Below are 26,479 nucleotides of genomic sequence, written 5' to 3' on the forward strand. Positions count from 1 at the left end.
ACTGAATACTAGATACATTGCTTAAACCCTGCCTATCCCCGCCCTCTGCACACCTTCCCCCAATAGATCATATAATGTTGTGTATTAGAAAATAAAGTCAGTTGCTGTGACGTTGCCACTACGTGTGGAAGCACGAGCAGGCACTGAGTTTGAACCAGCATTTTGTCTGACTCATTCTTCATTCCGGTACCACTGCTCTTATTCTGATTTGGAATGACTGGTGAAGGAAGGGTATTGTCGTGACGACCCCGACAATTTGGCGCAACCAACGTGGGGCGTGGCCGGCGATCCGAGACCCCCTGGACCCATGCCTGGATGGTCGTGGATGACACCCGTAGTGGCTGACCTCGAGGACTGATCACCCTCCAAACACGGTAAGTGGAGATCACATACTATGTATGTGTCACACTTGCTAGTGTTTCAGCCGTTATTGGTTAGTCTGTGGTCTCCTTGGGTCTGGGGAGTGACCGGTCGAGTGGTGAGACCGAGCGCGATCCCGTGCCACGCTTCGAACCAGCAACTGAGAGACGTCGCACTCTGCGTGTCCTCGTGTACACCACACCTCCTCCACCGGTCATTGTACTCCATTCAACCACCCTACCCGTGACTGTTGCCTAGTAGTGATAGAGTGAAAGATTGAGGAAGTTGTGGATTGGGGGCGGCTTTGAGAAAGGGATAGGAGACGCAGCTTCTGTGATATTGTCCAGATAGGTAATTAAGACGTCCCGAGAGGGGACCACCTGTTTTTCCGGGGAGGGCTCTCACTAGGAGACCGCCTCCCAACGTTTAGAATATCGTGACAGGGTAGACTGTTAATCACTGGTGTTCAGGGGTTAGGGACAGGATATCGAGCGCGAGGCTCTTTATTCATAACACGTCGAACGCGAGGCTCCGTGTTGTTTTTTTGATGGGAATACCGTGTTGTTACCGCTGTCAGCGGCCTACTGCAGAAGGGCGTAGTATTCTGTGAGTCATGTTGCGTCTCTTATGGCAGAAGAAGTCCGTGCCCCACGAGTTAAGTAGAATCACGGGAGGGCAAGAAGGCAGTCAAGAATGTTGAGAGGTTGTACAAGCATGAAGGATTGCCCTCGTCAGGGAGATTGCAGCCGTCTACATGGCACCATCTCATGGAGAACAAAAGGGGCATGTTGAAAGAGAAAGGATTATTAAAACAAGCGCAAGCTCATCTGCGAGTTGCGCGAGGTTTAAAGAACGAGGAATGGAAAAAGGTTGATGGAGAGGAAAGATGAAAGGATGCAGAGCCCGTGTTTGGTTATAAAATACCTCAATCATTAGTTTTTCTAGGGTGTTCTGGTATATTAGTTGTGTGAAGGTTTTGTAGAAATGAATTAAGTCTGAGAACTGCTGTATTCCGTTACTCTGTGTGGTTTTCCGAGACACCCGATGGGAGGGGTCAAACAGCTGCGCTGTGCCTTTCTTTTTTGTGCTGAGGAATGCTGTGATGTTCTTATCTGTTCCGTGTTTCTGGTATGGAGGGGGTCGAGTCGCTGCGTCCTCTCCTTGTGTAGTAAGAATTATTGTAAGTTTAAAATGAAATATGGTGTCCGGACGATGTATTAAATGTAGTACAAAGTTTCCAGAAGAACGTAACCCATTCTGCATCAGCAGCTGCGCTCTGTAGCCCCCACTGCAGCTTGCAGCTTCAAGGACACAGCTCGCAGCTCCATTCCTTATCAGTGGCTCACTAGACTCCAGCTCCAGCCCCCCTCCCCTACACAAATCCAGTCTCATACTCCAATATTCATTTTAACCCGTGTCTGGAAATCTCCCTCGCCATGTTAATTCTCAGACCAAGACAAGACAGATGGATTTGTAAACATTGCGGTCAGACAAACCCAGACTGGAGAAATACTTGTATAATCTGTGCTGCAACCCAACCTAAGTGAATTACACTGAATCCTGTCCAGACAAGATCAAATCTTCAACCATATCAATAGTAAAAGAATAAAAACTGAAAATGTAGGCCCCTTAAAAAATAGTGAGGAAAGAATGGTTGTAGATGACGAGGAAAAAGCTAACATATTAAACACCTTCTTCTCCACGGTATTCACGGTGGAAAATGAAATGCTAGGTGAAATCCCAAGAAACAATGAAAACCCTATATTAAGGGTCACCAATCTAACCCAAGAAGAGGTGCGAAACCGGCTAAATAAGATTAAAATAGATAAATCTCCGGGTCCGGATGGCATACACCCACGAGTACTAAGAGAACTAAGTAATGTAATAGATAAACCATTATTTCTTATTTTTAGGGACTCTATAGCGACAGGGTCTGTTCCGCAGGACTGGCGCATAGCAAATGTGGTGCCAATATTCAAAAAGGGCTCTAAAAGTGAACCTGGAAATTATAGGCCAGTAAGTCTAACCTCTATTGTTGGTAAAATATTTGAAGGGTTTCTGAGGGATGTTATTCTGGATTATCTCAATGAGAATAACTGTTTAACTCCATATCAGCATGGGTTTATGAGAAATCGCTCCTGTCAAACCAATCTAATCAGTTTTTATGAAGAGGTAAGCTATAGGCTGGACCACGGTGACTCATTGGACATGGTATATCTCGATTTTTCCAAAGCGTTTGATACCGTGCCGCACAAGAGGTTGGTACACAAAATGAGAATGCTTGGTCTGGGGGAAAATGTGTGTAAATGGGTTAGTATCTGGCTTAGTGATAGAAAGCAGAGGGTGGTTATAAATGGTATAGTCTCTAACTGGGTCGCTGTGACCAGTGGGGTACCGCAGGGGTCAGTATTGGGACCTGTTCTCTTCAACATATTCATTAATGATCTGGTAGAAGGTTTACACAGTAAAATATCGATATTTGCAGATGATACAAAACTATGTAAAGCAGTTAATACAAGAGAAGATAGTATTCTGCTACAGATGGATCTGGATAAGTTGGAAACTTGGGCTGAAAGGTGGCAGATGAGGTTTAACAATGATAAATGTAAGGTTATACACATGGGAAGAAGGAATCAATATCACCATTACACACTGAATGGGAAACCACTGGGTAAATCTGACAGGGAAAAGGACTTGGGGATCCTAGTTAATGATAAACTTACCTGGAGCAGCCAGTGCCAGGCAGCAGCTGCCAAGGCAAACAGGATCATGGGGTGCATTAAAAGAGGTCTGGATACACATGATGAGAGCATTATACTGCCTCTGTACAAATCCCTAGTTAGACCGCACATGGAGTACTGTGTCCAGTTTTGGGCACCGGTGCTCAGGAAGGATATAATGGAACTAGAGAGAGTGCAAAGGAGGGCAACAAAATTAATAAAGGGGATGGGAGAACTACAATACCCAGATAGATTAGCGAAATTAGGATTATTTAGTCTTGAAAAAAGACGACTGAGGGGCGATCTAATAACCATGTATAAGTATATAAGGGGACAATACAAATATCTCGCTGAGGATCTGTTTATACCAAGGAAGGTGACGGGCACAAGGGGGCATTCTTTGCGTCTGGAGGAGAGAAGGTTTTTCCACCAACATAGAAGAGGATTCTTTACTGTTAGGGCAGTGAGAATCTGGAATTGCTTGCCTGAGGAGGTGGTGATGGCGAACTCAGTCGAGGGGTTCAAGAGAGGCCTGGATGTCTTCCTGGAGCAGAACAATATTGTATCATACAATTATTAGGTTCTGTAGAAGGACGTAGATCTGGGGATTTATTATGATGGAATATAGGCTGAACTGGATGGACAAATGTCTTTTTTCGGCCTTACTAACTATGTTACTATGTTACTATGTAGTGATATAAGAAGCTGACACAGGATTGTGGTTAGTGGGTAGTGGGGACGTTAACTTTTGGGAGTAAGCTGACAGTAATCCTTTTGGGAAGGAGCTGTAGACCAGCATGTCATGTCACCCCCAACCGGTCATCTAGTCACCCCCACCACCAGAGAACCAACCACATCAGGTAGTGTAAGACAGGTACAGGAGTATTATCCCTGGAAGCCCTCTGACTAGCTAGCTACGCTAAAATAATTGGCTGACCCTGAGAACAAACCTTTCCCATTATACAGACAAAGATAATATGATGGATGTATAAGTGCACCTGAGCAGACCTAGAGAGTTGGTGAGCCAAGATGATGGTCAGATGGTCCTTATGTTATATAACCCCTATGTAGATGAATATAATGAGATGTGTATCTTACACGCCCTTTCCCAATCAGTTTGTAAAAAAAAAAAAAGGGGGGGGATAGTGTCTTTAACCCTGGCAGTTAGAATATCCCTATGTCACGCTGCTTCAGTATGTGGGTAATTTTTTTGTTTTGTACACAGACAGAGCAGGAAGCCATTGTTGCCACTGTTAGTTTTCGCAAGTATCTGGCAGATCTGAACTGTCGGGTTTCGGCCTCGAAACTTCGGTTCTGCCTTGGTCAAGTGATATTTTTGGGTCACTGTCTCCTTCAGGGTGCCAGGCACCTCACAGAAGAAAGAAAAATAGCCGTCAGCTACAAAAGATGTGACTGAGCTCCAGCGTTTCCTTGGACTATGTACTTATTGTCGTCAGTGAATACCGGACGTATCCCGCATAATGCTATCCCTCTACAATGCCCTGAAAGACTGTTCAAGATATGCTGATGATTTTGGCAGATTCCACACCGGATACGCTGTTACTACAGAAGACACTGTATTGCACGCAGCTGCACTCCCTCCCTCCCTGTCAGCACAAGAAGCAGAACTTCAGGATCTGTCTACTGCATGTACTTTGGCCAAAGACAGGCGGGCTAATATATACGGACTCACAGTATGCATTTGGTATTGCTCATGGTTTCGGAGCCCTATGGGCTAATCGAGGATTTGTTACTACCGCCGGGACTCAGTGAAGAATGTTGAAGCTGTTAAAGCCCTCATGGACTCAATCAAATTACCTACTCAGGTGGCCATTATCAAAGTTAAGGAGCACGGTACTGTGGAACAGGCCACAGACTGTTGGTAACACCTTTGCGGATATGCAAGCAAAAGCCGCTGCTCTCCTACCCGTTGAACTGACCATACCAGCTATGGTGACCACACGCTCTCAGCGTAAACAGTTACAAGAAACACTGACTCTACAGGAACCTGATGATCCATGCCAGACTGAGGCTTTCTGCCGGACCCCGCAAGACCGCTTAATGACGATGCAGAGAATGTCTCCAAAGGAAGAAATGAAGCAGTGGAAAGCTGATGGAGCACGTATGGACAATGGTCGCTGGAAAAAGGACCAACTTGTGTGTCTCCCTAAGCGGATGTACCCTGCTATTGCCACATGGGCGCATGGGCCCACACATCGAGGTATCTGTCAGACCTGCAATCCCGGTCAACTTCAACGTGTACCCCCGAAGCACCTTGCTAAGCCCGACTATCCTTTCCAAAAGCTCCAGGTGGACCTCATTACGTTACCTAAGTCTGAAGGTATGAATATTGTCTGGTGGTTGTCGATATGTTCTCCAGTTGGCCAGAAGTATTCCCCGTTACCAACATGACTGCAAAGATCACAGCAAAGAAACTGGTGATGGAAGTTATATGCAGATATGGTGTTCCAGAAGTTGCTGAAAGTGACCAAGGCCCGGACTTTTCTTCTCATGTGTATCAGGAGGTTCTGACAATGCTTGGATCCACTGTAGCCCTCCATACTCTCCACAATCCAGTGGGAAAGTTAAGAGGCTGAACGGCACACTGAAGGGACAATTGACCAAAATGATGCAGGTGACTACGGCTCCATGGCCAGGGCTCTTATATATTCGTACTACCCCTAATGCAAAATATGGCCTGTCCCCATATGAGATATTGTTGGGTGCTAGGATCTCAGTTGTAAATTTTCAGTCTCAGTAGTTGTCAGAAGAAACTGACCGTGCTGTTCAATATGTTATTCAGCTTAGTAAAAATGTTGCTAACACCCATGTTTTAGTTTCTTCTTCCCTTCCAGATTCAGCAGAAACCGATATTTGTCACAATTTGAAGCCTGGTGGTTTTATGGTCGTGAAAAGCTATGTCAGAAGACACGGACTAGAACCCCTGTATGACGGTCCCTACCAAGTGCTCATTACTCCTATGTCAGTAAAGCTGGAAGGAAGGCCGATATGGATCCACGTATCGCACTGCAAGCTGGTCAAACAGACTAGTAGCAAATAAGGGGACATAATGTTTTACTTTTTCGTATTTCCATATAATAATAATATTGGTAACCGCATGGGACAGTCTAAATTCCCCAATATCCTTGAATAATAAGTTTGTACAATATCATAAAAGATTAGTAGTACAGATGGGTATAGCCAATAAAATTGTCAGTTATACAAATGTGGGATAAATTGGTTAGGTCCACAGATTGTCCAGATGATCAAATTTGGGATATATTGGATATACTTAATATACTTAATACTACTGCCTGTGTTATGAATCTGTTGAAGGGTCTAAAGCCCACTGATTGTTCAGATTATGTCCCACTAATTCATGAAGAACCCAAACTAAAGGTCCTAGAAGGGATAACCGTATTAGCTGATAATTATACCTGCTATAATTCCCACGACACTACAGGTACACCAGTAGGGGTCTTCGAGACAGGTTTCTGCAAAGAGAACAGTTCTCTAGATACTGATTTGCTAGTTAATCATACACAGTATATGTATGACATTTATTGGTTATGTGGAGATGGTAAGCTCCATCCTAGGTTGCCTAATGCCTGGACAGGTCAGTGCACCCTTGTTAAACTAGCTATGCAGTTCAAGATTTTACCTTGGGATCCGGAGACACCTGATGAACATACCAGAAAGAGGAGAAGTCTCGATCAGCTCCACATGAGTTATGAAGAAGATCCATTGGTATATGTCGATGGTATTGGAGTGCCAAGGGGGGTGCCTGACCAATTTAAAGCCCAGAACCAGATCTATGCTAGCTTTGCTTCTTTAATCCACAAGTGCAGATTAATAAAAATGTTGATTGGATCAATTACATATATTACAGTGAACAAAGGTTTGACAATTTTACCTGTGAAGCCTTTCAAGGTATAGTTGAGGAATTGGGCCCTAACACTAGAATGACCCTCCAAAACCGACTAGCCCTTGATATGATCTTAGCTGAGAAAGGAGGAGTCTGTGGGATGGTGGGAGAGGAATGTTGTACCTATATCCCTCAGATCTCTGGGGTAAATGGAAAGACCATGATAGCCCTTAAAAAGATAAATGGGTTAGCAGCAGAATTAAAAACTAATGTTGGAGTAGACACATCTTTCTTTTCCGGTTGGTTGGGTGGGCTTAAAGGATTCCTCCAACAAGCTTGTCTAGTACTGATTGCTCTCCTTGTAGTTGGATCGATAATCCTCTGTTGTGTTATTCCCCTGTATAAAAAGGTTATCACTGAGGCAACTCCGACTGGCACCTTCCTCAACCAAGAAGTAGACCCACCAGAGTGCGATGGTACTGATCCAGGGGAGATCCCCAAGTACGTCCCCCTTAAGAAATTAGACAAAACCCCTTACTCTCAGATGTTGCTAAGAGATTTAGTTTAGGGACAGCATGAGAACTCCATGTGAAGCTAGTGAAGGGTTCAGCTGCCTGGAGGCCTCTCACAAGGGGAGAGCTTCTGAGGTGTCTGGATGAAGAAATCCACCTCCCCTTTCCCCATCACATGGACAGTCTCGAAGGATCTTTCTTTTTAGGGAAAAACTTAGTGTTTAGGGGGGATTGTCAAGGTAAAAATATATTTTCTTTATACTCTTTTGTACTTTTATATATTCTTATGCTGTGAAACAATAAGTTTTTCCCTTTATGTTTCCTAATGCAAATTTAACTGTATTTAAGATGGCTGCCAGTATTCACCTTTGCCTTAGTTTTTGTTCTTGCTAAGAATCTACTTTCGTTTCTGAAGCTAAAGTATCGTTTCTGGAGAAATGGAAACTTAAAGTGACGTGGAGGAAGGAGGATCCATCATATGACGTCAGACCAACCAGAAAGACTGAATACTAGATACATTGCTTAAACCCTGCCTATCCCCGCCCTCTGCACACCTTCCCCCAGTAGATCATATAATGTTGTGTATTAGAAAATAAAGTCAGTTGCTGTGACGTTGCCACTACGTGTGGAAGCACGAGCAGGCACTGAGTTTGAACCAGCATTTTGTCTGACTCATTCTTCATTCCGGTACCACTGCTCTTATTCTGATTTGGAATGACTGATGAAGGAAGGGTATTGTCGTGACGACCCCGACAGTATATTGCGCAGACTACGTAGTATATTGCGCAGCCCATGGTGTATATTGTGCAGCTCACGTAGTATATTGCGCAGCCCACATTGTATATTGCCCAGCCCACGTAGTATATTGTGCAGCCCATGTTGTATATTGCGCAGCCCACGTTGTATATTGCGCAGCCCGCGTAGTATATTGCACAGCCACGTTGTATATTGCACAGCCCACGTAGTATATTGCACAGTCCATGTAGTATATTGCAAAGCCCATGTAGAATATTGCACAGTCCATGTAGTATATTGCACAGCCCACACAGTCTATAGCAATGTGGGCACCTGTTAAAAAAAGAATTAAAATAAAAAATAGTTATATACTCACCCTCCGTTGGCCTCCCGAATTGAAGCGGTTACCGACACTCCTCGTGCGCTCCGGTCTGAAAAGTGCATTGCGAAACCGCACGTCATCATCTCGCAAGACCGCAATGCATAGGCAGCATGAATAGTAAAAAGTTGGTCACACAGGGTTAATAGCAGCGTTAACCGAGAGCGTTACACCGTGGTCAACGCTGCCATTAACCCTGTGTGAGCGCTGGCCGGAGGGGAGTATGCAGGCGCCGGGCACTGACTGCGGGGAGGAAGGAGCGGCCATTTTCTTCCGGACTGTGCCCGTCGCTGATTGGTCGTGGCTGTTTTGCCGCGACCAATCAGCGACTTGGATTTCCATGACAGACAGAGGCCGCGACCAATGAATATCTGTGACAGACAGAAAGACAGACAGACAGACGGAAGTGACCCTTAGACAATTATATAGTAGATATATATATATAGGGGTTAGTATAACTCAAAAGACCAATAAGTAACATAAATGGCACTTCATACAGCTATTTCACAAACACATGAAGACTAACATTATACAGCTAACAAGACAGGTTGGTATGTTATAAAAAACAGGGCTCTATAAAATCCAATATGTAAGGGACGGTGCTGTACATAACAAGAGAGGGCACTGTATAATAAGGGATGTCAATATTCACAATAAAGGAGACTATGTAATATACACATCTATGTGTGTGGCTATATATATATATATATATATATATATATATATATATATATATATATATATATACAGTATATATATATATATTGCTTTGTTGCCTTAAAAGGAGGGGAGGCCCAGACACATTTCCTGCACAGGGGCCCCAAGCTGCCTGTGTCCGCCCCTGAGTTATATAATACTGAAGAGCAGTTAGAATGGAATTATAGCAGTGCCTACTGATACATAACAAGACACAGAACATGACTAGAGAGTAACCATAATTGCACAGTTAAAGGGAACCTGTCACCCCGTTTTTTGAGATTGAGATATAAATACTGTTAAATAGGGCCTGCGCTGTGCGTTACTATAGTGTATGTAGTGTACCCTGATTCCCCACCTACGCTGCGCAATACATTACCAAAGTCGCCGTTTTCGCCTGTCAATCAGGCTGGTCAGGTCGGGTGGGCGTGTTCACAGCGCTGTTTCTTCCTCAGCTTTACGTTGGTGGCGTAGTGGTGTCCACACGTTGAGGTGACTAATCCACTGTGGGCACGTGAACAAGGAGCGCGCGATCTGCGCTATCACCCCCTGTCATCGGTGGGGGCGGCCATCTTCCTGGGGCCGCGCGTGCGCAGATGGAGTGCTCTGCTGCACGGGGCTTCAGGAAAATGGCCGCAGGATGCCGCGCGTGCGCACAAGAGATCGCGGCGGCCATTTTCCCAAAGCCGAGATGCAAACTCGGCTTTGGGAAAATGGCCGCCGCGATCTCTTGTGCGCACGCGCGGCATCCTGCGGCCATTTTCCTGAAGCCCCGTGCAGCAGAGCACTCCATCTGCGCACGCGCGGCCCCAGGAAGATGGCCGCCCCCACCGATGACAGGGGGTGATAGCGCAGATCGCGCGCTCCTTGTTCACGTGCCCACAGTGGATTAGTCACCTCAACGTGCGGACACCACTACGCCACCAACGTAAAGCTGAGGAAGAAACAGCGCTGTGAACACGCCCACCCGACCTGACCAGCCTGATTGACAGGCGAAAACGGCGACTTTGGTAATGTATTGCGCAGCGTAGGTGGGGAATCAGGGTACACTACATACACTATAGTAACGCACAGCGCAGGCCCTATTTAACAGTATTTATATCTCAATCTCAAAATACGGGGTGACAGGTTCCCTTTAACTAAGAGAAAATATATAGCAGCATACTGACATATTAGACCTAAAGAATGTAAATGAGGAATGGAGCAATATAATACAGATAGCTACAACAGTCCCTTTAAGGTCATAATCCTAAGATATGGTATAGACCAGGGGTCTCAAATACGTGGCCCATCCTCTGAGGCTGCTTCATGCCGCCCGCAGGCACTGTGGACCCATTGGCAATACCTGCCCGGTTCAGGAGGCCACCGATGGCAGTGTTTTATTTCAGCTGAATCTGCATCCATAGACGCACATTCAATTGAAATGATGTACCTGATGTGGATGTGGAAGTGAGGGAGCGGCAGTGGCAGAGCTGGGGGTCACAGGAGGCAGGAGCCAGCTAACCCCCGAACCCACTGCGAAAGAGTAATGAATATTCATTTCTCTTTAACAGCAGGCCTCCAGCTTCCTACAGCGGCCAGGTGATCACATGTGCCCGCTACGAAAGAGAATGAATATTCACTTCTCTCCACGCTCATGGGAGGGGAGGGCAATGAATATTCATCCCCTTAAGTAGTGGGCACACAGGATTGCTTGGCCAAGGGAAGCTGGCTAGTGTGCTCGCTATTAAAGAGAAATGAATATTCACTGCTCTCCACTCCTATAGTCCTGGCGTGGTGAGCAGTGAGTATTCTGACAGCTGTCGTCTACTTGAAAGCAGCTCGTGACGTCATTGCCATGCGCTTCTTGCAAGCATAAATCAGCTGCTGGCATCAGAACAATATGCAATGCAAGAAGAAGCACAAAAATTGAGCTTGGATTAAATTGGTATACATGCAGCACATAAACGCATGTTCACACTGGCCACAAAGTGCACAAAAGCTGCAAAAAACAAAACGATCAAAAAAACACACTGTAACTAAATAAGTAAAAAGCAAGTGCATTTAAATAACTCAGGGTTCTTAGTAATACTATTTTTGATCAAAAATAGCATAAAAGCCATCCCTCTGTCGTTAAGGTGCCCCTGATCGGGACGGAACCTACAATATCTAATGTTAAAAACCTTACCATGTATCAGAATTGACCTCAGTGTGTGAATAAGGGCAGACAGAAGAACCGAGTCCCAATCTATGGACACCAGTGTGGGGAAGCTTTTAAATGTAATTGCCAGCTCATGAAAGGGAGGCCACGCCCCAACTTGCGCAAAATGCAAAAATTCAAAGAAAAAACACAAAAATTGAGCTTGGATTAAGTTGGTACACATGCAGCACATAAACGCATGTTCACACTGGCCACAAAGTGTTATTTTTGATCAAAAACAGTATTACTAAGAACCCTGAGTTATTCAAATGCACTTTTGCTTTTTACTTATTTAGTTACAGCGGGATTTTTTGCTCGTTTTGTTTCTTGTAGGTTTTGTGCAGAGAAGGTACGAAGAATGTTTTTTGTTTTTTTTAATGCTTTTTCTGATAGGGCCATGCATACTAAGAACAGGATGAAGGGGGCATGCATACCAGGATAAGGATGAGGGGACATGCATACCAGAATGGGGAAGAGGGGGCCATGCATAAAAGGATAGGGATGAAGGGGTCATGCATATATAGGGGGCTATTTATCCATTTTACTATATATAGGGAGCTCTGGGGTCCTCAATGTGTAATTAAGGGCTTTGGGAACCATCATATTGTGTTTTGGGGTCTGTAGGACCATCATGCTGTATATACAGAGCTGTGTGGGCACTCAGAGGACATTATTTGTTATAAATGAGGGCATTATTAGTTTTGATAGGGGCACTCAGGTTCCATTATTACTTTTTGGGAGGGTATTGTTAACTTTAAGTGGACAATCAAGTGTATTTGTTGCTGGAAGGGGGAACTTGGGATATTATATCCTTCAAAGGAGCATACAGGGCCTTTCTATGTAGCACAGTAAGTGCATTAATACTTTCTATGAGATACAATTTAATTTATTTTTTGGGGGTAATCACAGTAATGACTCAATTTTTTAAATATTGGGGTCACTGTTCGACGCCGCAGGTGTACACAGAATAGGGAGTTTTTGTAGTTTGGGAATAGATGGAAACAGCTGCAGAAATGTGAGAAGCCAAATGTGCTTTCATTGTAATTTCTGCAATCGGTGGGGGCGGCCACCGATTGCGGGGCGGCCCCCACCGATTGGTGGGGGCGGCCACCGATTACCACTTCTTGGCTTGAAGAAGTGGTAATTGGGGTCTGGACCAGATGGAAAAGATGGGAAAAGTGAACAACCCCTGAACAACGTCAGCTTTAAAGGGAACCTGTCACCCCGTTTTTTTAAGTATGAGATAAAAATACTGTTAAATAGGGCCTGAGCTGTGCGTTACTATAGTTTATTTTGTGTACCCTGATTCCCCACCTATGCTGCTGAAATAACTTACCAAAGTCGCTGTTTTCGCCTGTCAATCAGGCTGGTCTGGTCAGATGGGCGTGGTGACATCGCTGTTTCTTCCCCCAGATCTTGCATATCTTTCCGTTGGTGGTGTAGTGGTTTGCGCATGACCAACTTCTGAATCCACTGCGCAGGCGAAGAAAAAATGCGCGATCAGCGCTATTTCCCTGGTGATCGGTGGGGGCGGCCATCTACCTGAGGCCGCGCGTGCGCATGTGGAGTCCTCTGCTACCCGGGACTTCAGGAAAATGGCCGCGGGATGCCGCTCGTGCGCAGATGGAGATCGTGGCGGCCATTTTCCTGAAGCCGAGTTCGCATCTCGGCTTCAGGAAAATGGCCGCTGCGATCTCCATCTGCGCATGCGCGGCATCCCACGGCCATTTTCCTGAAGCCCCGGGCAGCAGAGGACTCCATATGCGCACGCACGGCCTCAGGAAGATGGCCGCCCCCACCGATCACCAGGGAAATAGCGCTGATCGCGCATTTTTTCTTCACCTGCGCAGTGGATTCAGAGTTGGGCATGCGCAAACCACTACACCACCAACGGAAAGATATGCAAGATCTGGGGGAAGAAACAGCGATGTCACCATGCCCATCTGACCAGACCAGCCTGATTGACAGGCGAAAATGGCGACTTTGGTAAGTTATTTCAGCAGCATAGGTGGGGAATCAGGGTACACAAAATAAACTATAGTAACGCACAGCTCAGGCCCTATTTAACAGTATTTTTATCTCATACTGAAAAAACGGGGTGACAGGTTCCCTATAAGTCCCCATCTATAACTGTACTGTAATTACATGTATGTTCTGTGGGACTGGTATCTACCACTATATGCCACTGTATGGTGGTAATATTGCTCTTTTTAGTAGCTTTATTTTTTATTTAGTAACAGCTTAATGTATTTCAGTCATTCTGTAGTAGAAGGTATATGGTGGTATCATTGGTCTTTGTATGGAGTGTTTTGTTATGTAGAGGTAACGGTGATATTTTAATATTATGTGGACCTACATCAACAGATGACATGGCTCCCCAAACCATCACTGATTGTGGAAACTTCACAGTAGACCTTGGAAATCAAGGTCCCAGATTCTGGAGGAAGAGTCAAGAGGCACACAATCCAAGCTGCTTGAAGTCTAGTGTGAAGTTTCCACACTCAGTGATGGTATGGGGAGCCATGTCATCTGCTGGTGTAGGTCCACTGTGTTTTAGCAAGAATAAAGTCAGCGCAGCCATCCACTAAGAAATTTTTGAGCACTTCATGCTTCCCTTTCATACTCCAGCAGGACTTGACACCTGTCCACACTGCCAAAAGTACCAATACCTGGTTTAAAAACAACAGTATCACTGTGCATGATTGGACAGCAAACTCGCCTGACCTTACCTCATAGATCGTCTCAATGCCACGCCGCATTGATGCAGTAATTGATGCAAAAGTAGGCCATCAGTCTATATTCTGAAAAGTTCCCAGGCTCGAGTTCATATGAGGACATCCAGCAGAGGGCGCATCACCGCAACTCGAGGTAACTACAGGTCATTCACCTACATTCCATTCATTCGCGGGGTTTTTACAGGCAGGGGCGGCTGCATTAGCAGGCTTTTGCTTGTAAAATTAGTTAACCCTTTCAGATGGATTTACAGCGTGGGACTTGACTGAATGACGGAAGGTATGGGATATTGTTGTTTGTTTTGTTTACATTTGTTTCAGGTGACAAGGGTCTTCAGGTGGATTACCAGTATAATAAAATACTACAACAACCTGTGTATTTATTTCATTAAAATACTTTGTAATAATGTGTGTGTTTTTTTAACCATTTCATACTATTGGATTAATAATGGATAGGTGTCATAATTGACGCCTCTCCATTATTAATCTGGCTTAATGTCACCTTACAATAGCAAGGTGACATTAACCCTTAATTACCCCATATCCCACCACTACAAGGGAATGGGAAGAGAGAGGCTAAGTGCCAGAATAGGCGCATCTTCCAGATGTGCCTTTTCTGGGGTGGCTGGGGGCAGATGTTTTTAGCTAGGGGGGGCCAATAACCGTGGACCCTCTCCAGGCTATTAATATCTGCCCTCAGTCACTGGCTTTACCACTCTGGTGGAGGAAATTGTGTGGGAGCCCACGCCAATTTTTTCAGCGATTTAACCCTTTAATTTAATAGCTAGAGTGCCCAAATTTTGCACATACACACTACTAACTACTAAAAAAAGGGGAAAAAAAACCATGGATAAGCCAGGTGACATGAAGCAGAATTACCATGTTTTTTTTTTTTTTCCTATACTATGTTGTGCATAAATATGTGATTCTTCAGAATTTGTTTTAGTCTTTGCCTGATGAAGAGACCTGTGTAGTCTCGAAAGCTTGCAATTTGTTACCATCTTTTCAGTTAGCCATTAAAAGGTATCAACCACTGAGGACTCTCAATTCTAAATATTTTTCTATCCACTGGCTAACACGGTACCAAGATATATTTCTTTCCTGTATCAAAATGGAGGATCCCTTTAACACAAGTAATTTCATGTCCATAATGTTATGATTTGGGAGACAGAAATGTATTGCCACAGGTATATCCATTCTTTTTTCTCTTATTGTATGGCGATGAGAGTTCATCCTTGTTCTCAGTTTCTGCCCTGTCTCCCCCACATACAGACCCCCAGTTGGACATTTACTACAAATAATTAAGTACACCACATTAGAAGTGATGCAGCTGAAAGTACCTGGTATCTTGTAGTCCTGATGTGAATTGGGGATCTTTATCTTGTCCGTGGTCATTATAAATGGACAGGTTTTACATTTTTTCTCGTTGCAAGGAAAGGTTCCTGCAGCTGTTGGAGAGGACAGGGAGCTCTTGACAATGATGCTTCTTAGATTTGGGGGCTGCCTAAAACACAGTAGTGGGGGGTCTGGAAAAATGGATTGTAAGCGGGCATCTTTTTGCAGCAAAGGTTTTAATTACAGGGAATATTTCAGTGATACAGAAGATTCAGGACCCACCTGGACTGAAGGAAAAGGGATCCTAACAACAAAGAAGAGGTCAGACTGGACACCTCCACCTGGACGCAACCCTCATTTGGATAACTATATAGACTCCTTCAGACATTTGATAAAATCCACCATCATAGATACTAACAGGAGACAAGCATCCAACATCAGCGCCCAGGAGAAAAAGGTCATACAGTCTCTGAAAACCAACAAAGAAATCATCATCAAACCTGCTGACAAGGGAGGTGCAATAGTCATGATGAACACATCAGACTATATGAAGAAAGCAAACAGACAACTTATGGACATGCGCTACTACAGAAAATTGGAGTCGGATCCAACATAGGATTATTACAAGGAACTAAACAAGTTGGTATCTTGTCTGCCTGAAGAATCCATAAGAACCAATGACCTGATACCAGAAAGTCCAAGAACAGGGACATGCTACATGCTTCTCAAAATCCACAAACCTGGAAACCCAGGAAGACCAATTATTTCATGTGTGGGCACCCTTACTGAGCAGGTATCTGGATGGGTAGAGGGTATTCTTAAACCCCTGGTAAAGGATACACCCAGCTTCATTCAGGACACAACTGACCTATTGAATAAACTTTCAGCAATAGGTCTTCTACCAGAAGGAACCATCATGGCCACCATGGATGTGGAATCTTTGTACTCCAATATCCCACACCAGGATGGATTAAATGCCTGCAAATTCTTCCTGGAAAACGCAGAGACTGACGCAAATTCTGTGGTGAAACTTATAAAATTCATCCTCACCCACAATTACTTTGAGTTTCACAAGATGATCTATCTACAGGAGACTGGCATAGCAATGGGAAGTAAAATGGCCCCACAGTATGCAAATCTTTTCATGGCCAAGCTTGAAAGCGACTTTTTGTCCTCATGTCCCATCAGGCCTCTGGCGTATTACCGCTATATTGATGACATTTTAATCATCTGGACAGAGTCTGAGCCGCAGCTAAAGACGTTCCATGAACAGTTTAATCAATTTCATCCTACCATCAACTTGACACTCAACTACTCCTGCACTGAAATTAACTTTTTGGACACCATCATTAAGCTGCAGAACAATAAAATAGAGAAATCCCTGTATCAGAAGCCAATCGACCGTCCAACATACCTTAAATGGGACAGTTTCCATCCAAAACACATAAAAAACTCTATTGTCTACAGCCAAGCCATCAGATACAATCGCATATGTTCCAATCCAATGGATAGGGATGAACACCTTGGTCGCCTCAGAAAGACCTTTTTGAATCAGGGCTACCATCCAAGAACAATTGAAAATCAGATCACAAGAGCCACCAGAATATCAAGGAATCACCTGCTACTTTACAAAGCTAAAGAAGAAAACAACCGGGTACCTCTAGTGGTTACCTACAATCCAAATCTGGAGGTGCTAAGGGGAGCTACACGGAAATTGCAACCTTTACTGCAAAAAGATGCCCGCTTACAATCCATTTTTCCAGACCCCCCACTACTGTGTTTTAGGCAGCCCCCAAATCTAAGAAGCATCATTGTCAAGAGCTCCCTGTCCTCTCCAACAGCTGCAGGAACCTTTCCTTGCAACCAGAAAAAATGTAAAACCTGTCCATTTATAATGACCACGGACAAGATAAAGATCCCCAATTTACATCAGGACTACAAGATACCAGGCACTTTCAGCTGCGTCACTTCTAATGTGGTGCACCTAATTATTTGTACTAAATGTCCAACTGGGGGTCTGTATGTGGGGGAGACAGGGCAGAAATTGAGAACAAGGATGAACTCTCATCGCCATACAATAAGAGAAAAAAGAATGGATATACCTGTGGCAATACATTTCTGTCTCCCAAATCATAACATTATGGACATGAAATTACTTGTGTTAAAGGGGAAATTCAAATCTCAGAGAGACAGAAGAGTCTGGGAATATAAACTGATGACGACCTTTGACAGTCTCACTGCAGGAATGAATGTGTCATATGGATTTATGTCTTTTTACATCAAACTAAGGAACTTGCCCCTCAGACCATGAAGGGTCACCACAACAGAGACCCTAATCACAGGACAATAAAACAATCCTTATCTAAGAATTGGCCCAATATTTATGGACGTAACTATTTATCACCCATGGTAATTCTGCTTCATGTCACCTGGCTTATCCATGATGGTTTTTTTTTTTCTATACGATGTTGTGCATAAATATGTGATTCTCCAGAATTTCTTTTAGTCCTTGCCTGATGAAGAGACCTGTGTAGTTTTGAAAGCTTGCAATTTGTTACCATGTTTTCAGTTAGCCATTAAAAGGTATCAACCACTGAGGACTCTCAATTCTAAATATTTTTCTATCTACTGGCTAACACGGTACCAAGATGTATTTCTTTCCTGTCTTCTACTTGTCATTTTTCACTTTTAATCTTGCACTCTATTCATTACCTAGAAGTTGCATAGGTCCCCATCAGAGAGCACCGAGTGATAATGGACAATGAGTCCTGCAGTATAACTGGTACATTATTGATGTGCATGGGTATTGGAATATGTCTTCCTATAATCATTAATGTAGACAGTACAGCAGCCTGCTCTAAACACCTTTTCCATGGAGACAGGCGGGCTCTAGCCGCAGGCGTGGGTTGTCACCATGGACACGAGGGAGCGTCCTGGACAAAACCAACTGAACACAATAGAGTGGGGGCTGGGGAGATCGGGTGTCACTGTCCTCAGTACAGACTCCTGGATGGGAGCAGGGTCTTGGCCGCAGCACAGGTGATGTTCTCCTTATTATATAGGACTGATGATAGTGCTCAGTGTAAGGAGGCTGATATAGACGTGTCCTCTCTCTCACTCCTGCATCTGTTCATATTGTGATGGTAGGAAAGTGGACTTTTTCTATTGTAGCAATGCCCTTTTGTGTTACACAGGAGCACACTGCAGAGCTGTGACCTGAACCCATGGCTTCCACCTGTTGGAAAACTACCCTTTGCAGAATGCCCTGACAGCTGATGGGAGTTGTAGTTGTGCATCATTTGAGGAGTCACAGAGGTCACTGCTGCTCAAGCCATCCCCTCCCCAAACTGGTCATGTTTTCTTTGTATGATTATTGTCAGTTCATTATGAGCTGAGAAACTCTGATTTACAGATCTCTAATGGTAGCGACAAAGGCATTGAAGAAGTTCTGCACTTTTGCGACATTGATGCATGGCTTCCCCAGTTTTATCGGAGGTCTTCTCATCTGTGCCGGATGCTTCATTTGGGGCCTTCATTGCAGAGTATGTCAGAGAAGCCAGAGAAGGTAGAGCAGCGTGCTGATATTTTGTGCACTAAAATGAAGGCCACCATGAGACAAACCTGGTAAATGTCATCATAGTGACTTGAGTGAGGTGGACAACGTTTGTGTCTGTCATGTCAGTCCAGCACTGCTGTTAAGGCCTTATTCACATTTCTACAGTGCTCTACATTGAGCACTTGCATTGAGATTTCCATCTGCATGCTTGAAGAATGGAACCCCCAATGGAGCCACCAGTATATTGGATTCTCTTTGAATTATGCTGTGTCCGTCTTTTTAGGACACCAATTGCATGATAGACTATGCTTTTGCGTCAACCTAAAAAGGCAGACACTTCTGGTACAGAGGACAAATGGTGCCCACATTGGCTCTGTCTCCATATTATACTCAATGGCCCTGCAATAGAGATGGGGGGATCCATTTGCAAGACTTTGGTCCACCAGCCAAAATCAAAAGCCGTGTTGGTGATCCCAAAAGGTAAGAGATTCACAAACTTCTATTGACTATTGAGTTGGCTGATGGACAGGAGTTCTGCTAATTGATCCCCTATCTCTTCTCTATTAGAGATTCTTTCTGAAAAACAGTTTTTGGGGATGTAGATAGAAACTTTCAGTGCAGAGTTCCATAAAACCTAACGATGACAGAACTCTTGTTTTGTCCAGTTTTACTCTATATCAGCTTGTCTGTTCCTCATCATTTTCAAGACATTTGTTACTGTCAGCGATTGCAAGAATGGTGCTCATTCAGGCTGAAGGACCATCTCGACAAGGTTCTTCTTACAAAATTGTCTGGCCATGCATTGTTGGTGTTACAATGATACCTACAATGATACATTGTAATAAAGATCAGCTTTGTATCCTTTGGGTGTAACATTTCCATGCAGTGGAGTTATAATCTAACTCATTGGAAAGTTATACAATGTTTCTAGTATAGTCCTAGAACTCCAGGGGCTTTCATTTGTGTGAATGGGGCTGTGCTGCGTTACCTGCACAACATTGGGTCAGGAGTAGCCCTTTTAAAGTAAATATGCTCATGGGCTCCTTAGAAGTGTGGCCATTTTGTTGAACCAATATTTCACCTATTCGGAATACTTACTTTAACCATGTTTCCTAGTTTACACCTCTTTTTTGAGTCATCCTATGTAGCAAGTCTGAGGTATCAGCTACCAGGCACTATTGGAACATTAGTCTGAAAGTTTGTAGTTCAGAATTTTTCTCCTGATGGTATTATGGACACTTATAGTCAAATCTTCTATCCCTAGGGATCTCAGCAACAGGACACAATGTGATTAGATTATCACTGGGGGTGCATTCTAACAAGAAGTTGTTGTCTAAAGTGCACGCCAAATGAAGAGTGGTGACATATGCACACCAATGTTTCAGATCTCTCTGGCAATATTTAATCAGTTTTTATTCTGTATATTTATTCTATTTTGTTTCAGATTTCACACGGACAATGGCCTGCAAAAATCTCCTAACGTTAAGGTATAGTAATAAAACTAAGCAGCAATAAAGACTTACAGAAAAAAGGCTATTTCTATAGAAACCTGTGATATGAATGCCTTAAAGGGGTGATCCGAAACTAACATTTATTTGAATCCTAAATGTCTGTCTATTTAATGTAATTATCTAATCTCTTTTCTAATATAATTTAATTAAAAAGTTCCTAACGTTGCCTCTCTAGTTGCTTTGCTTGAGAGACTCCAATGCATGCTGGGATACTCAAACGAGTTGTCATCAGAGGGCAGAGGATGCGATGATGCCACTTGCGGGGGTAGGCCTGGTCTCTGCTTTCTCCTTACAATGCACACTGGCAGTGCACTCTCTTGCCAGTTCATCACTTAATTAAATAGATAGGCATTTAGGATTAAACGTTTCAGACCACTCCTTTAATTTTATGTGAGATTACATCTTATCTTTAATATGTAATGATAAAAATCTGCATAAATTAGGATAAAATCATAGCAATAGCGTTTCTCCTCGATGCCCTTTGTTATTTTGTCACAGCTGGCAGATTAAGGATTATTTTGTCGCAATTTTCTTTCATTTCCTAGGGCCGAGTTGGAAGAGCAAACAAAAGAGATCCAGAAATTGCAAAAAGAAGTGGAAAAAGCTACACAGAACACTATAAATCAGCTGTCAGTATCTTGCCGGGAGCAATACTGCATGTCCCCTGCTACAAATAGTCATATTGTCAATAAAGGTATGTAATGTGCCTGTATGATAGGTAGTCTCTTTATCAGCAGGCACTCGAACAACTCGACTGTGCTATAGCACTATCTTTATTGTACATTTTCTTTATTTCTCCACTTAGAATCAGCCACTTCCAGTTCAGCAGGAAACCACTCAAGTTTCTTACCATTGGTCCCACTCCATTCTTTAATATTACAAAGTTCTCCATCCGCTGGGAAAACTGTGGACCCAGATGAGCCTAACGTTTTAAGAAAATGTAGTCTAAGGCAGAATACTTTGGCTGGAACTAGCTGTCATGCTGGTATACACAATGACAAGACAACCCTGAAAGAATTTTCCTCATTGATAAGGGATTCACACAGAGGACTTGAGCAAGAAAAGGTGGGTTTACATTAACCTATTTGCGGCATTAACCCCTTAGTGACAGAACCAATTTTGACCTTAATGACCAAGTCAATTTTTATAATTCTGACCACTGTCACTTTATGAGGTTATAACTCTGGAACGCTCCAACGGATTCCATTGATTCTGATATAGTTTTTTTTTTTTTTTGCGAAATATTGTACTTCACGTTAGTGGTAAAATTTCTTCGGCATGAATTGTGTTTATGAAAAAAACTGAAAAACTTTTAAATTTTTGTGCCCTTACATCAGAGAGTCGTGTCACACAAAGTAGTTAATATGTAAAATTTCCCACATGTCAACTTTATATCAGCACAATTTTGGAAGCATAATTTTTTTTGTTAGGACGTTATAAAGGTTAAAAGCTGACCAGCGATTTCTCATTTTTCCAACAAAATTAACAAAATCATTTTTAGCGACCACCTCATATTTGAAATGACTTTGAGGGGTCAATATGAGAGAAAATACTCAAATGTAACACCATTCTAAAAGCTGCACCCCTCAAGGTGCTCAAAACCACACTCGAGAAGTTTATAAACCCTTCAGGTGCTTCACAAGAACTAAAGCAATGTGTAAGGAAAAAAATAACATTTAACTTTTTCACAAAAAATGTACTTTGTACCCAAACTTTTTTTATTTTCACAAGGGTATCAGGAGAAAATACACCTGATAAGCAATATTTCCTGGGTACTCCGATACCCAGTACGTGGAGGAAAGCCACTGTTTGGGGGCTCAGTAGGGAGGGAGACCATTTAACTTTTTGAACACAAAATTGGCTGTAATTGTTGGCGGGCACCATGTCGTGTTTAGAGACCCCATGGTGTGCCTAAACAGTGGAAATCCCCCAATTCTAACTCCAACCCTAACACAGCACTAACCCCAACCCTAACCCAAATCCTACCCCAACACACTCCTAACCCTAATCCCAACCCTAACCACAACCATAGCCCAAACACCACTCTGACCCCAACACCACCCTAACCCCAACACCACCCTATCTTCAACACCACCCTAACCCCAATATCACAACCATACCCACAATACAACCGTAACCCCAACCATAACCCTAACACAACTCTTACCATAACACAACCCTAACACAACACTAACCCCAACACAACCTTAACACTAGCCCCAACCCTAACCCTAGTTCGAACCCCAACCCTAACCCCAACCCTAACCCTAAATGGAGAGATTGGACAAATACTATTTTTATTTTATTATTTTTATCTAACTAAGGGGGTGACAAAGGGGGCTTTGATTTACTATTTTTTATTTTGATCACTGTGATAGGGTCTATCACAGTGATTAAAATGAACCAATGTGAAAAATCTCCTATTGTTGCCAGGTACCAGTCATCAGATCTTGTCGGGCACACTGTGCATGTGCCTGCATTTGCTTCTAGGAAAATGACATGGAGGGCCAGGGGATGGAGCAGGAGGATCCGGGGATGGCGGAGGTACCAGGGGGTTCTCAGGGGCACCCATTTCTCTCTCCTCTGGTATGGTAGATCATATCAGGAGAGAGAGAAATTAATTGAAAATCAGACTTTTTTTTGGCGATTGACGTTATTCGGTGAATAACGGTGATCACGAGACAGGGGATGGTAAAAATCGACCCAAATCATGTTCTCCAGGGTCTCAGCTACCCCCGGTAACCGAGACCCTGTAGATTTTCCAACGCTGAAGGCGCTATACACTTATTTCTCAGCGCCTTTAAAAGGCAGTGCTGAGGAATAAGGCCCCTTAGCTGCCGCCATTAAAATGCATATCGGCAGTTATTAAGGGGTTAATCAACCACAATTAAATATTTAACGATTGCAGTCGTTTAGTAATATGTCATCAAACAGACTATGCCATTGTTCTCAGAAGAGCAGGTTCGGTTTAACACAGGAAGATGTGCTGCTGAGAATGATGAGATTTTTTGCAGCCCAACAGATCATTTCACCAGTGGCGTAACTAGAGTCCGATGGGCTCAAGGGGAAAATTTGGACCTCGGCCCCCCCGCATGTTGGTTAGATGTATGGGCCCTTGTAGCATTCTAAATCATATAAGGACATATGAGTTGCACCCCTCCCCTTTATGTAGTGATATCCCCCATCCTGGACCCATTCTAGTGCACATGTTCCCCTTCCTGATAGTTATGCCCCTCATCTTGGCCCTATCCTTGTATATATATACAGTTGAAACTAGAAGTTTACATACACTATATAAAAAGACACATATGCATGTTTTTCTCAATATCTGACTTGAAATCATAATAAACATTTCCCATTTTAGGTCAATTAGGATTACCATAATTATAATGCCAAATGCCAGAATAATGAGAGAGAATGTTTTAAGGCATTTTTATTACTTGCTCCAAAGTCAAAAGTTTACATACACTAAGATTACTATACCTTTTAACAATTCTGGACTGCCCATATGAGGATGTCCTGTGGATATATTTTAATGCACACCTGAAACACACTGCTTCTTTGTGTAGCATCATGGGAAAGTCTAAAGAAATAAGCAAAAGATATAAGGAAGAGAATTGTGGACTTGCATAAGTCTGGCTCAGTCTGGTTACAATTTCAAGATGCTTGAAAGAGCCTTGTTCATCTGTACAATTATACGCAAGTACAAACAAGATGGGAATGTTCAGCCATCATACTGCTCAGGAAGGAGACAGGTTCTGTGTTCCACAGTTGAAGGTGCTTTGGTCTAATATGTGCATATGAACCCAAGGACAAACTTATCAACAGTGAAGCAAAAACTATGTCAACATAGGCTAAAAGGCCACTCTGCCAGGAAGAAGCCATTACTCCAAAAGAAACATAAAAAAGCCAGATTAATGTTCGCAAATGCACACAGGAAAATAGACCTTCATTTTTGGAGACATGTCCTGCGGTTTGATTAAACTAAAACTTAACTTTTTGGGCATACTGACAATCGTTACGTTTGGAGGAAAAAGAGAGAAAAAAGAAAGTGGCTTAAGGATAACAAAGTCAATGCTTTGAAGTGGCCATCACAAAGCCCTGATCTCAATCCTTTTGAAAATTTATGGACAAAGCTGAAAAGTCAGGTGCGAGCAAGGCGACCTACAAATCTGGATCAGTTACTCCAGTTTTGTCAGAAGGAGTGGGCCAAATTCTGACCAACTATTGTCAGAAACTTGTGGAAGGATATCCGAAACATTTGACCCAAGTCATTCAGTTTAAGGGCAATGGTACCAAATATTAATAAAATGTATGTAAACTTTTGACTTTGCAGTAAGTAATAAAAATGCCTTAAAACATTCTCTCTCTCTTATTATACTGGCATTTGGCAAATATTAATAATTATGTTAATCCTAATTGACGTAAAACGGGAAAGGTTTATTCTGCTTTCATGTCAGATAATGAGAAAAGCATGCATATGTGTCTTTTTATATAGTGTATGTAAACTTCTGGTTCCAACAGTATATCCCCCATCCTGGTATATACTCGTATCTCCCTTATTCTGGGCCCCATCATGTTATATAAGTCCCTTATCCTAGACTATATGTTCCTTATCCTGGGCCCCATTCTGGTATACATTTTCCCCATCCTGGTATATATGTCCCCCATTCCGCTGCTGTTCTTTAATGCATAGAAAAAAATAAATGATTCTACCACCTTCCCTCCGCTCCCCCCACTGCGTGGTGTCCTCTTCAGAAGATGGCAGCTGATTTTCAGGTGCAAGTGACAGAAGTGCATGATGTCACTATCATGTGCCCCTCGTCACGTGCATGCTGATGTTAGCTGCTGGCCACTGATTGGCCGGCAGTGTCTATTGCAGGTCACAGATCCTGTGAGTCTCTACACCGCAATACACTTCAGCTGAATGTGTGCCCGAGAAGGCATGCAGGTGACGGGCCCGCCGATGCCAGCGCAATCTTCAACTGGATGCTGAAGTTTGTGCTGGCATAGGCAGGCCCCTTCACCTGTATGGACCACGACCTGCCACCACGATCGTTACGCTCCTGTATTTCACCCAGTGAATGAGCATTGTGCTTGTTCATCAGATGAGTAGCATCTTGATTTGACCACTTGATATCTTTTCTGATAATTTTGCTGACTCATTGTTAATCTGAATTTTGAATGTTTCTTCATAAGCAGTTTTTTTTTAGTTACTATGCCCGACTTCATTATGTTCCTTGACATTATGCAAACCTGATGTTTTACCTCTTTCCCCTTTCTCCCCTCCAGGAGTTCCACCTTTCTCAACCAATCCCATCTTTTCCTTCTTCTGAACATTTGTTATTTATAACGTGTTAATTTTTTTGTATATTGTTTTGTGCTTATCTCTTATATTATTCTTGTTTCATGTTTATCATATTATATGATAATAGCCAGTTTCCTACTCCACACTGATGAGGGGCAAATACCCCGAAACAGCTGTCTGTGGATGGATACCATGTTTTGGCATAGGTGGTTTTCCTTTTTGGATGCTGCCCTTCCTGTGGTTGTTCCTTCCCGATGAAAGACCTGGCTATTTATTGCTTGCGTCGAGAAACACGTGATGGTGTGTCCGCGGCTTTTCTATATGCATATCATATTATATGATCTAACGTACATCCACAATGTAGTTATATGCACTTTGTTGTTAGTCGAAATGTTGGACTTTTTAGGATCACAATATAATACTTTTTGCATCAATATTTCTCTCTCTCTTCCTTTTCGATGCTGAGGTTTCTTTTTACAACAGCTTGTTTAGACTGCATGATTATCATTCCTAGGAGGATTGCTCCTTCATGATAGTCATGCAGTGTTTTATTTAATAGTACATGTGAAAATAAACAGCTTTGTAATATAT

At 43.1% G+C, this 26,479-nt stretch overlaps 1 protein-coding gene across 1 annotated transcript in view; it reads left to right on the plus strand.

The window, feature by feature from the left end:
• Positions 1-18,505: 18,505 nt before the first annotated feature.
• The window catches only part of CCDC158 (coiled-coil domain containing 158), a 193,180-nt gene continuing 185,206 nt past the window's right edge, over positions 18,506-26,479 (plus strand). The window contains exons 1-4 of the mRNA XM_069743236.1: positions 18,506-18,552; positions 20,514-20,556; positions 21,126-21,274; positions 21,386-21,645. Of these exons, the coding sequence (XP_069599337.1) occupies positions 20,528-20,556; positions 21,126-21,274; positions 21,386-21,645 (438 nt within the window). The 5' untranslated portion in view covers positions 18,506-18,552; positions 20,514-20,527. The remainder of the gene's footprint in view (positions 18,553-20,513; positions 20,557-21,125; positions 21,275-21,385; positions 21,646-26,479) is intronic.

Source organism: Ranitomeya imitator, chromosome 1 (genome assembly GCF_032444005.1).
Source record: "Ranitomeya imitator isolate aRanImi1 chromosome 1, aRanImi1.pri, whole genome shotgun sequence".
NCBI classification, from domain to species: Eukaryota; Metazoa; Chordata; class Amphibia; order Anura; family Dendrobatidae; genus Ranitomeya; species Ranitomeya imitator.